General features: G+C 39.6%; 1 protein-coding gene and 1 non-coding gene across 2 annotated transcripts in view; one reads left to right on the top strand and one right to left on the bottom strand.

The window, feature by feature from the left end:
* The window catches only part of SLC3A1 (solute carrier family 3 member 1), a 50,037-nt gene that overhangs the window by 24,669 nt on the left and 12,042 nt on the right, over positions 1 to 13,326 (bottom strand). The window contains exon 5 of the mRNA XM_058278488.2: positions 11,566 to 11,691. Within this exon, the coding sequence (XP_058134471.1) occupies positions 11,566 to 11,691 (126 nt within the window). The remainder of the gene's footprint in view (positions 1 to 11,565; positions 11,692 to 13,326) is intronic.
* LOC111763624 (U6 spliceosomal RNA) lies at positions 9,175 to 9,280 on the top strand. The gene has a single exon (XR_002796462.1). It is a non-coding gene; the product is annotated as a U6 spliceosomal RNA (small nuclear RNA).

The raw sequence follows: 13,326 nt of genomic DNA, 5'->3' as shown, positions 1-13,326 counted from the left end.
GAAATGTAGAAACACATCAAACGCCATGATGTTATAAACATTAAGTTTTTGACACTGACCTTCTAGAATAAAGCTGGTCATTTTCTTCAAGGGGTCCTTATCCACCTTGGGGTCTCAGCATTGCTAAATAATGACCCGTCATTAAAGAATAAAAACTGTGTATTCCAGCAGTTTATGGCCCTGGGAGGAGTTATCTATGTAATCCAGTCAGAGATATTAACACTGCTTGATGAGACAAAACAGCAAAAGCTGGACGGTTATTTTCTGAGAGTCATTTTAAATACTGCGGTTTTCACCTAGATAATCCAAAGTTTGCTCTTGAAATATTTTCTTCCTGCTATTTATTCTCTCAACCAAGGGAGAAAAGACAGCTTCAGATTTTAATCGTTAATCCTCTCATTACTCCCATTAAGCTCTCCCAGGGCCCCTGGTGTGGAAACGGGCACGGAGCCTGGTTCTACCAGGCCTGGGTGACCCGCACAGGCACCACGGGACTCCAGGTCAGTACACTGTGCTCCGACAGTATCTCACTTCTCATGACATCACTTGGTCCTGGATTTTCTGCTAGGCACCTTTCAATTCTTTTCTCAGAAACAACTCACTGCTCTGAGTAAAAAAGGGAATCAAATCAACGTTAGTGATACTCATCTTCTATCTCGAGGCAAGCCTGTACTTCTGAGATGGCTACCGTTATTGTGCCTTTTTGTCTAAAATGACAAGTTGTTCTAGCAATGGAAGAAATTACATCATTGATGTGGAGACAGTGGCCACGGGAGTTGCTGAGGGCTGGGAGAGGGAAAAAGGAGTGTGATATGGGGGTATTTTGGGGACTTGGAGTTGTCCTGAATGATATTGCAGGGACAGATGCAGGACATTATATATCCTGCCATAACCCACTGAATGGACTGGAAAGAGTATAAACTATAACTATAGTTATAAAAACTATAATCCATGCTGTAGCAATGCTCCAAAATGTATTCATCAATTGCAATGACTGTACCACACTAAAGAAAGAAGTTGTTGATGTGGGAGGAGTGGGGGGGGAGGGCATTTGGGAACCTCTTATATTTTTTAATGTAACATTTTGTGTGATTTATGTATCTTAAAAAAAAAGAGAACAATAAAAAAATAAAATTAAAAAAAGTCACATTGGGGAAATGTGAAAAGTTCTGCTCTAACACATGATGATATATAGAGATCCTCTTGATAATGATATAAAGCTCATGTTGCCCATATGAAGAAAGAATGAGAAAGAATAGGATATTTCAGAGGTTCAAAGAGAAAAGTACAACCTTGTCTTACAGGCAGTAGAATGAAAACTGTCCCTACTACTTTTCAGACTTCTTGGTAAAATTCTTTGCTAACCCCTCCAGGAGCATAGTGTAGAGGAGATCATGGGCTACAAAACCTGACCCATCTGGAGGCCATCCAATCGCCCCCACTGTCCAGCTGCACAGGTTGGGACATCTGCTTGTTCTTGCTAAATCTTGGTTCCCTGATCAATAAAAGAAGTCCGTCCTTGCAGGGTCTTTGAGGATTAAATGAGGTAGTGCTCCTAGAGTCAACTGACACTTCAGTCTTTAAATCACTGCTCTGTAATATACTTCCTGCAATGTTTAACACTACTGACTAATCTCTTCTAGAAATACTAGTACCCTTAGCTCCATGACACCTCCCTTCAGGTTTGCCATTCCTTCCCTTTGCAGTCCCTTCTACTTTGCAGTCCTTTACATGTCAGTGCTCCTCGGGGGTCCATCTTGCACCCTCTGTTCTTTTATTTCACAACAGTGTTTCTTTACTGATCCATGCTTTCTCTCTGTTTGAAACACTCCCACCCATGCCCCTTCACTTGGCTCATCCCTACTCGTCCATTAGGTGCTACACTTCCTCTATAAAGCCTTTCCTGACCTCCAACTCTATGTCCAGGTTAGATGCCCTATGTACTCCTACATTTACTGACTATTTAATAAGTACTCATATAATATGGAACACACTGTCCTAAATGCTTTCCATTATTGACCCATTTAATCCTCAAGCAACCCTATGAGGTATGTACTATGATTGCTCCTATTTTACTAAGATGGAACTGAAGGTCAAAAGGATGAAGCACCTTGACCAAGGCCCTACAGTTAGGAAGTGGTGGAACCCCACAACCTGCTTACCCATGCTGCTATGCTACCTCTGTTTTTTAAATGGAAAGATCTGCCAACAGCCAGCCCTTGGTTGGCCCCTTGCTCATCTGCCACAGTCCGCTGCCAGCGTAGGTGCCTTACTGACATTATCAGCTTGACACCTGTAGGCATTATCCACATGTCAACTAATCCCAAAATTTTATATCCAGACTAGACCTTTCCCCCTTAACCTCCTATCCTTACATCTAAGTATCCACTGAACACCTGGATATCTCACAGACAGCTTAAACTTTACGTAACTAAGACCCCCACCTTCCTCTTCCTGTGCCTCCAGCTCAGTAAATCACAGCACCACTCACCCAACATTCAAATGGGAAACCTTGAAGTCACCTGACTCCCAAGTCCTGATTATTTCTCTGCATCCCCATGTCACCAGCATTTCTTTCCTGATTAATGTAACTCCCCCTTCCCTGGCCCCTCTGCCTCCAAACCTGCCCTACACAAACCCCCTCTCCACAACCAGGATGAGTTTTCAAAATGCAAATTTTAAAAAATTTTCCCTACATTTGACCTTTTAAATCCAAATCTTTACCATGGCCTTCAGGGTTGCTTCTGATCAGGCCTCTGCAGATCTCTTCAACCTTGTTAGGTCACTCCACCTTTCCATATGTATGGCCCAGCCTTACTACATGACTTCAGGCACCTCTAATGGACCATGATCCATGCTTTCTCTCTGCTTGAAATACTCCCACCCATGCCCCTTCATTTGGCTCATCCCTACTCATCCATTAGGTATCACCACTTCCTCTGGAAAGCCTGCCCTGACCTCCAGCTCTATGTCCAGATTAGATGCTCTCTATTGTCCCACTGTCATGGCCACCCAGCCCACTTTATTGTAACCATATGTTTAATTGTCTACCTCCCCTTTCAGACACAACTTGTGTCTATCTGACCAATCACCACACCCCTGGCACAAGGTCAGTATGCAGTATGTACTGTTAGATGGGTGGATGATTTATAATAAAGCATCAGGAGGTGATTCATAAATAGTGCAGTTATTATCATCGAGCACAGAACTGGTTTATGAAGCAGACAGCTGACCCACTGTGTCAGTTTCATTCCTCTGGGCCTCAGTTTCCTCATCTGTCAAATAGGGGATTTGGGGGGCAAGGAAAAAACAAAGATTGGGAAAGTATAAAATACCAAGCAGGGAAACGGATGTGGCTCAACCAATTGTGCTCCCATCTACCATATAGGAGGTCCAGGGTTCTATGCCCAGGGCCTCTTGGTGAGGGCAAGCTGGCCCATGCAGAGTGCCACCCTGCGTGGGAATGCCACTGGGGCGGGAAAGCTGCACTGAGCAAGAGTGCTGGCTGATGCAGAAAGCTGGCACAGCAAGAGACACAGAGGAGAGAAAATAAAAAGACACAGCAGAACAGGGAGCTGAGGTGGCGCAAGACAGTAATCAGCTGTGTCCCACTCCAGAAGGTCCCAGGATCAGTTCCTGGAAAACCTAATGAGAATAAAAGCAATCATAGAAGAACACACAGCGAATGGACCCAGAGAGCAGACAACAGGGGGAATGGAGTGGGGGGTGGGGCGGGGAGAAATAAATAAATCTTAAAAAAAAAAGAATACCAAGCAAATGTTTCCTGACTTCCCCTCCTGAAAGTGCTGAAGCCGGGAGAAGTTTAGGGCAGAACCAAGTCTCCTCATGGCTAGTGCAGAGAGGAGGGATGAGTGGAGGAGAGAGGAGCATGCCCTATGCTGGATGCCCTGTGAGTGCCCAGCCTTCCACTGAGAAGACCAAGCATCTCTCTGTACAGATGAACCGCAATCTGATGGGAGCAAGTAGGAAAGAAGGCTCTTAGTGAGTACAAGTTGACATGTAAACGGGAGTCATTCCAAATGCCTCCCACCTACAAACAGTCAGGATTGCAAATTATTAACCTGCTTAACTCTATGGCAGAGGTAAGTGCTGCTGGGCGTGGGTAGGTTGCTAGAGGTGGGTGGGTTGGAAATAGCCTTCATGCAAAAGGTTCATTTCCAAAAGAAAAAGCCTTCCCTCCTAATTTCTCAGCCTTCCTTATTTACTTCTAATAAATAGTAAAGTTTCTAAATCAGTCATGCAAATCATATGCAATCTCTCAACCAGAGACAGTAATGATTCATCCCAAGAGGGATTTTATCCTGGGGGACTAGTAAATAAGGCTCCTCATCACATACTCCACTATTTGCATGCCTGCACAGCAACAGCTGGATTAATAAAAAAAAGTAATTAATTCATTGGCTCACACATTTTAGTAAAAAGCCTCATACTTGTCTAAACAACACTGGACAATCCATCACCATTCCCACAGGGAGCTAGGGAAATCTGTGAGTATAAACTAGATAAGCCTACTAGTTTATTTCACATTTATGAATCACCAACTGAAAAGCTCCTTGTAAAACCTGTGGAGGAAAAGCAGAGCACAGAGAGATTTACTTTGCTTTAAAGCAAGTGTAGAGTTGTGGTTAAGAATATAGATTTTTATGGATGCAAAAGTCTGCAACAAAACACTTGCTAATCAAATCCTACAACACATTAAAAGAATTATTCATCATGATCCAGTGGGTTTTATACTAGGTATGCAAGGGTCGTTCAACACAAGAAAATTAATCAGCATAATACATTACATTAATAAATCAAAGAAGAAAAAGCACATGATCATCTCAAATTGATGCAGAAAAAGCATTTAGCAAAATACAGTATCCTTTCCTGATAAAAATACACCAAAAGATATGAATTGAAGGAAAATTCCTCAACAAGATAAAGGGCATATATGAAAAACCCACAGCTAACATTGTACTCAATGATGAAAGACTGAAAGCTTTCCCTTTGAGACTGGAAACAAGACAAGGATGCCCACTGTCACCAACTGTTGTTCACTATAGTGCTAGAGGTTCTAGCTAGAGCAATTAGGCAAGAAAATAAAATAAAAGGTGTCCAAAACAGAAAAGAAGAAAACTGTCACTCTTTGAAGATATGATCATAGGATCAGAAAGTCCCAAAAAATCTATAACAAAATGACCAGAGCTAATAAATGAGTTCAGCACAGTGGCAGGATAAAAGATTAATATGTAAAAATCAGTAGCATTTCTATACAATAGTAATGAGTAGTCTAGGGAGGAAGTCAGGAAAAAAATTTCATGTGTAATAGTGACTAAAAGAATTTAAAAATTAGGAATAAACTTAACCAAAGATGTAAAGCACTTGTATTCAGTAAACTATAATGCATTGCTAAAATAAATCAAAGAAGACCTAAATAAATGGAAGAACATTCTGTATTCATGGATTGGAAGACTAAATATTGTTAAGATGTCAACTCTACCCAAATTGATATACAGATTCAGTTTAATTCTGATAAAAATTCAAACACCTTTTTTAAAGAAATGGAAAACACAATTATCAAATTTATTTGGAAGGGTAAGGGATCCCAAATAGACAGAAACATCTTAAAAAGGAAGAATGAAATTGAAGATTCTCACTTCTGGACTTTAAATCATATTACCTAGCTACAGTAGTAAAAACAGCATGGTACTGGCATGAAGATAGACATAGACAATGGAACCAAACTGATGATTCAGAAACAGACTCTCACATCTATGGTCAAATGACTTTTGACAAGCTGGTCATTCCCACCCAGCTGGGGCAGAATAGTCAATTCAACAAATGGTGCTGTGATAACTGGATATCCATACCCAAAAGAAAGAAAGAGGACCCCTATCTCACACTTTATATAAAAATTAACTCAAAATTGATCAAAGACCTAAATATAAAAGCTAGAACCATAAAACTCCTAGAAGAAAATGTAGAGAAACATCTTTAAGACTTGGTGATAGTTGATAGATTCTTAAATCTTACACTGAAAACATTAGCAAGAATAGAAAAATGGATAAATGGTAACCTCCTCAAACTTAAACACTTTTATGATTAGGAGGACTTGTGAAGAAGGTGAAAAGGCAGCCCATTCAATGGGAGAGAATATTTGGAAACCACATATCCAATAAGGGTTTAATTTCCATGCTATTAATATATAAAGAGATCATATAACACAACAATAAAAGTCCAATCAATTCAATTTAAAAATGGGCAAAACACTGAAATAGACATTTCTCCAAAGAGGAAATACAAATGGCAAAAAAGCACATGAAAAATGCTTAATATCATTAGGTATTAGGGAAATGCAAATCAAAACTACAATGAGATACCATCTCACACCTCATAGAATGGCCCTTATTTTAAAAAACAATCAGAAAACAATAAGTACTGGAGAGGATGTAGAGAAATAGGAACACTACTTCACTGTTGGTAAGAATGCAGAATGGTACAGCCCCTGTGGAAGACAATTTGGCATTTCATCAGTAAGTTATTTATAGAACTTCCCTATGATCCGGCAATCCCTCCACTATGAATATATCTAGAAATACCGAAAACAGTGACACCAACAGACATTTGCACACTGATGTTCACAGTGGCGTTATTCACAATTGCCAAATGATGGAAACAACCCAAGTGCTCATCAACCAATGAATGGATAAACAAAATGTGGTATTTACATATGATGGAATACTATGCTGCTATAAGAAGAAATGAAAGTGGGAGACATATAATAACATGGATGAAAGTTGAAGACATTATGCTGGGTAAAATAAGCCAGGTACAAAAGGACAAATATTGCATGGTCTCTCTAATATGAACTAAATATGAAAAATAAACACATAGTGTTAAAACCTTGAGTAAGGGTTACTAGGAGAGAGGATGAGGACTGAGAAAGAGTACTGATGTTTAATGTATGTGGAATTTTTAATTGGCTTGACTATAAAAGTGTGGAAATGGATAGAGTTGATGACAACAAATTATAGTGAGCATAACTAACATGACTGGTTTATAAATAGGACTGTGGCTGAAAGGGGTAGTCTAGGGATATAAATGTCACTTGAAAAAAATTAGAGAATAATCTAGGGACTGAATAACATAGTGAACCTAGATGTGGATTAGGATTGTGGTTAATAATACAAATACAAGAATGTTCTCCTATGAACTAGAACAAATGTATATCACTATTACAAAGTGGTAAGAATATGGTGATACATGGGGAAAAAGACAATGTAACATGGATTATAGTTAACAGAAATATTGTAATATTCTTGCCTCAATGTCAAAGAAGGTACTGTGTTAATAATAGGGAGGAGTTTGGGAAAAACATACGAAGTTTAAACTATGGACCATAGTTATTGGTAATAGTTTGATGATATTCTCTCACAATCTGTAACAAATATTCCACAACAATGTAAGGTATTGGTGGAGGGGTGTTGTATGGGAATTCTATATATTATGCATGATTGCTTTGTAAGTTTACTTCTCCAATAAAAAAAAAAAAAAGAGTATGGATTCTGGATTCTAGATGGCTGGGCTTGGAATCTTGCTCCATCATACCCAAATTGGGTCACTTGACCTCTCAAAACATAGGTTTCCTTCTCTTTTAAAATGGTCACAGAAACTTGTAGGTTAGGCTTGTTCTGAGCATTAAATGAGATGCTGCATGTAAAGCACTAAGTGCAAAGTAAGTTTGCATGTGTGTGAGAAAGAGAGAAGGAGAGAGAGCACATGTGTGTGTGTAAATGATCTTTGGTGATAGAGAAGAGTCTACAACTCCACTGAAGAAGTCTAAAACCCCACTCCATGTTAGTCTGTCGACCATGTTATCCCGTCTCCTCCAGAGAGAAGGCTGCCCTTTCTCAAAAGTGCCTACTTCTATAACATATCCCAAAGCAATTCATCTAAATTCTGGAGAACTTCAAATGTATACAATAAAATCAGTCTTAAAACTAAGGATACTACAGAAAGACATATTAAAAAAAGTACTGGTAGGGTTGCCAGATAAAATACAGGACAGTTACATTTTAATTTCATATAAGCAACACTTAGTTTTTTAGTACAAATATGTCCCAAATATTGCATTATTCATTATCTAAAATTAAAATATAACTGGATATCCTGTTTTTATTTTTATATTTCCTCCCTGAGATTGCTCCCTTGTCTGTGCATTTTTCTTGTTTTTTGCTCTTGCTCATGATTTTGCTCGTCTACTCATTGTTTTTGCACGTCTGCTCATTGTTTTTGGTTTTTTTGCTTTTCCTTTAGGAGGCACTGGGAACTAAACCTGGGACCTCCTATGTTGGAGGCGAGCACTCAATTGTTTGAGCCACATTTGCTCCCTCCTGTTGTTTTCTTTTTTTTTCTTTTTTTCCTATTTCATTTGCAAAATCTGGCTACTCTAAGCACTGGCCTCCATCCATGTTCCTAAGTCACATGATGCATACTCTCACCTAAAGATCTTTGCATTTGCTCTTCCCTTTCCCCCAAATTTTCTCCCCTCACCTATTCTCAAACTTCAGGTCATTGCCTATACATTGCCTCAATCTAGGCATATTTCCTAACCACCCTATAGAAAAGAGCAACTACCCCCCAGCACTCAGATGCCCCTCAAATCTGGACATGTTCAATATTGTTAATCATGAGCCTTCATTTCAGGATATTGGAAACTCCTTGAGAGCAGGGCTTCTTTGATTCATAAAGTGGACAGTAAGTACTTATTGAATGAAAACAGATTGTATATGGATTGTATCAGTCAGCCCGACAAGATCAATAGTGCCATCAGCTGTGTTTCACAGATGAAGGATCTGAGGTCGAGAAAAGACAAATAGATAATGGGAGCCCACCGCAGCCAATGGAGGGGCTGGACTGACACAAGGGCCAGAGCCTGGAGCTCATGTTCAAACCCACCTCACTGCACCAGGTCCTTGTCACCAACAGAGGGACGACTGGGAGTTAAGGTAGCAGGTGATTCTTCCCATTTCCATTATTCTGCGTTAGATGGAGAAAGGAGCTGCCAATAAGTCTGAGTGTCTATATTTGCATCACACACTTTAATCCTGGAATTTAATTGTACTATCCATTTTGTCTGCCTATGTATTGTTCAACATAAAGAAGTGTTTAGTGCTCGCTTCAGCAGCACATATACTAAAATTGGAATATACAGAGAAGATTAGCATGGTCCCTATGTAAGGATAACATAGAAATTTGTGAAGCATTCCATATTTTTAGACAGGACTGACACCTTGCATATTTAGTACATGACTGACAGCTTTTATATTCTATTAGCCCTTTTTCTAGTACCTAGAATGAAACCAGGCAGATCTTGAATCTTCCAGTCTATAGTATTAAAGAGACCAAGTTTACCAAGTGCCTAAGTTCATTTCTCAAAGATCTCAAAGCTTTGCTGACTCTGGCACTCTTAATATTTAATTTCCAGTATCAGGTAGTCTTAGTCAACATGTCATTACTAAAAATTGAAAGAAAAGGAAGCAGCTTTAAATAAATTTGAAAACAAAGTCAAGCTAAAAGCTAAAGGTTAATTATCCTTCACCTATTTTAGAATAGATGCTGATCAGTCCACTGAAAGTATAAAAGCCGACTTCCTAGTAGCAGTGAGCACAGAGTAGACCCAGATCTTGATTTCTAGTATTTCCCACTATAAGAACCTGGGCTCCTTGGATAAATGGCTGATTTCCAGGGCAGGTGGTGAGAACAGGGAAATTACAAGATGAACTTATCTTATGCCTGACAAGTCAGGAAGAGCAAAAAAAAATTAAAATTAAAAATTAAAAAAGGTAGGGGCATGCAAATTTTGCAGCATTGGGAAAAAAGGAATCTTTGAGTTCTTACTGTTTAGATAGGTAATAAATAGCAGAGGAGGCCTCTTCCTTACAATAGAATGCTGATCAATGTGGAGGGAGAGGTATTTAGAAAATCACCCTTTAGAATCATAACAGATTCCATGATTTTTACATAACCGTTGTGCTCCTGACCAGGAGCAGGGATTTGCATCCTACACAGTACAAAAGCAGGGCAATAACTTGGCCAGGCAATCAAAATTAACATGACCGATGAGCAGACCGACAGTGTGCTACTGGATTTTACCCTGAGAAGGCCTAAGTCACTTCCATCAGATGCTGGCCAAGAATGCATAATCCAAACTAACGATGAAAGAACATCAGTCAACCGTAAAATTAAGAACATTTTATATTTTAAGAAATTGGTCTGTACTCTTCCAAAATGTCAAGGTCATGAAATTCAGAGGACTTGCGTTGGCCCACCTGCTGCACTGCTACCGCTCCCCTACCTGATGCCTCTGGCCCTCCACAACTTGGCCTGGCCCCCTGGGCTCAGCAGCTGTCGGGCAGCAGTTCCCAATAGAAATCATATGACACCTATTATTTGGATAACATCTATATGACAGATCTTCAGGAATTAAGGCATAAACACATGCATTCGAGAAAGCAATAAAGTCTGGGGGAAGGGGAAAGAAGCAACTGCTTTCTTGATCTGGAGCTTGGCTGGATGCTAAGATGTCAGTGGACATGAATAGTCAGGGATCTGACGGCAATGAAGAGGATTATGACCCAAATTGTGAGGAGGAAAAGGGAAAAGAGGATGAGGACCCTGGGGACATAGAGGACTATTATGTGGGAGTAGCCAGTGATGTGGAGCAGCAGGGGCTGATGCCTTTGATCCTGAGGAGTACAGTTCACCTGCTTGACCTACAAGGAATCTTTGAGGATGTTCTCAACAAGCACTTGACCAACTTAGCCTCTGTGCTAAAGGTGAGCAGTGCTGTCAATTCCAAGTGCAATTTCCCCAGTGAAATCTGAGGATGAGCTGCTACTGACCAATGACTCCTCCAGACTGAGTGGCCCTGTAGCTTGAAACCAAATTAAATATAATTTATAAAAATGATGTGGTGGGGGGGTGGGAAGAAAGAAAAGAAAAGAAAAAGAGAGAAAGAAAGAAAAAGAAAGAAAGAAAAAGAAAGAAAAAGAAAGAAAGAAAGAAAGAAAGAAAGAAAGAAAGAAAGAAAGAAAGAAAGAAAGAAAGAAAGAAAGAAAGAAAGAAAGAAAGAAAGAAAGAAAGAAAGAAAGAAAGAAAGAAAGAAAGAGAAAGAAAAGGGGGGCAAAAAAAAAAAAAAAAAAGAAACCAAATGAAAGTATATACTGCATCATTTGGGGAGAAAAAATACAGATAAGGCTGAGGAAGTACTCAAGATTAAAGCAGACTAGAGACATAACAACCAAATGCAATAAGCCTGTACTGTACAGGCATTAAAATGCTATCATTTTTCTTTTTGGAGTAATGAAATTGTTCTAAAATTTTTTGTGGTGATGAATGCATAACACTGTGATTATACTAAAAGCCAGTGGTTGTACACTTTTGAACGATTGCATGGTTTGTGAATATACCTCAATAAAACTCTTTTTTAAAAAAGGAAGTGTTTAAAATAACCACTTAACCCTCCATATAATAGAGACGTCTGTGGGTGTCTATACTCACTTTAATTTCTTCGTGAATGGCAGGATTGCGGAAATTCAAATCAGGTTGTTCTTTCGTGAACTGGTGAAAATAACATTGCTTTCTCACTTCATCAAAGTGCCAACTGGAGTTTCCATACACACTTAACTAGCAAACAGAGAAAACTGCACATCAGTCACTTGGCATTATTTGCATGACAGTAATGATCATTATCGTCCCTGGCCCCGGGGATGGAAGCCTGAGCTTTCCTTCTGGGGAGGACACAAGGCTAAATCAACTCCCAAAAATGCCACCTGTTGGCCTAATGTCCCACAAATATGATTGTAATGTATCTGTACTGCAGATTCAAGCAATCACAACAGCAAAACAATACTCTCAAATGAGGGACAAGGCCAATTTAAGGAGCATATATTTCTAACATTTTCTTGCACCTTCTAATTAGGCTCAAGACTGTTCATGAAGAAAAGTAATAGATGGTCAATCAGATTGGGAGAAAGACACATACCATTGGTCTCAGAGCCTGAATCCAGATAGACTGAAAATTTAAACTGTATCCTCAGAATATGATTAGAATAAAACTCCATTTGGTCTGAAGAATTAAAAAAAAAAAAAAAAAAAGGAATCCAGCAATTTTGAGTGTTGGTATCCCTATCAGTAGAACAAAACAAAAATCTCTATGCCCACACCTGGGGGCTGCTTCTCTGTTGCTGCGTTCTTGCTTCTAGAAATGCTCACACCCATGACTCCAGGACACCACTTCCTTTCCACCTTTCTACATCTCTGGTCATTCTTTCTCAGTCTTCCCTGCAGTCCCTTAAATGTTAGAGTTCCTCAGGACTCTATCTTAGCCTTTTGTTCATTTCATGTTAAAGAGAATATCTGGACAACATTAAAAAATTAGGAGATTTTGCATATATATGAATATCTGTTTTTCTTTTAATAGGAAGACTTGGTGATGGTCAGTTCACCAGGCTGGATGATGGTACCATTCACTGGACCTGGGATAGGGGAGGTTGGGGGAGATCACATAGCAAGCTTTGTAACATGTCAAATTTGAGCATCCTTGGTCATCTCAAAGTTGATGCCCAAGAGACTGAATGTTTAAATGTATATGAAGGGGAGCAGATGTAGCTCAGTTGGTTGAGTGCCTGCTTCCCATGTACAGAGTCGCAGGTTCAATACCTGGCACCTCCTAAAAACAAACAAACAAAAACTAACTCCCAGCTCTCATTGGGGATCAGGTATAGTTTAGAGAACCCATGTTCGAGATCCTGGGTTCAACCCCCAGGACCTCCTTTAAAAATATGCATATGAAGAAGGTCAAGAAGAATTATTCATTGTTTATCCAAACTTCAGATTTAACTGGGTGGCCTGAATTTTTATTTGCTAAATGTGGCAAACCTAGACAGGAGGGACATGGCCTCTGCTGTAAAAGAAGAGAATAAGGAAGAGGGTGGGAATGGGGGCAGACAGGGTTGATTGATGGCTTCTTGTACTCTCTGTGAAGTAGAATTTGGGACTGAAAGTGATAGAGAGGAGGCAGGTGGGATGATTGGGTAGAAGGAGGCTGGGCAGATTGAGCAGTTGGATCTAGTAAAATTCCCAAGAAGATTGCAGGGCTCAGTGCAGGTAGGAACAATGACTGTATGATATCTCCAGAGGTGCAGATATCAAGATTCAGGCAAAGCGAAAGCAGTAGTTTGGTTCACTTATTCATTTATGACTATGGATTTGTTTATTTTTTAACTGAAGGGTCAAAAACCAGAAAGGCAAAGGGGTTTG

This window comes from Dasypus novemcinctus, chromosome 17 (genome assembly GCF_030445035.2).
Source record: "Dasypus novemcinctus isolate mDasNov1 chromosome 17, mDasNov1.1.hap2, whole genome shotgun sequence".
In the NCBI taxonomy this organism is placed as follows: Eukaryota; Metazoa; Chordata; class Mammalia; order Cingulata; family Dasypodidae; genus Dasypus; species Dasypus novemcinctus.
This window is presented reverse-complemented; position numbering and strand designations above follow the sequence as displayed.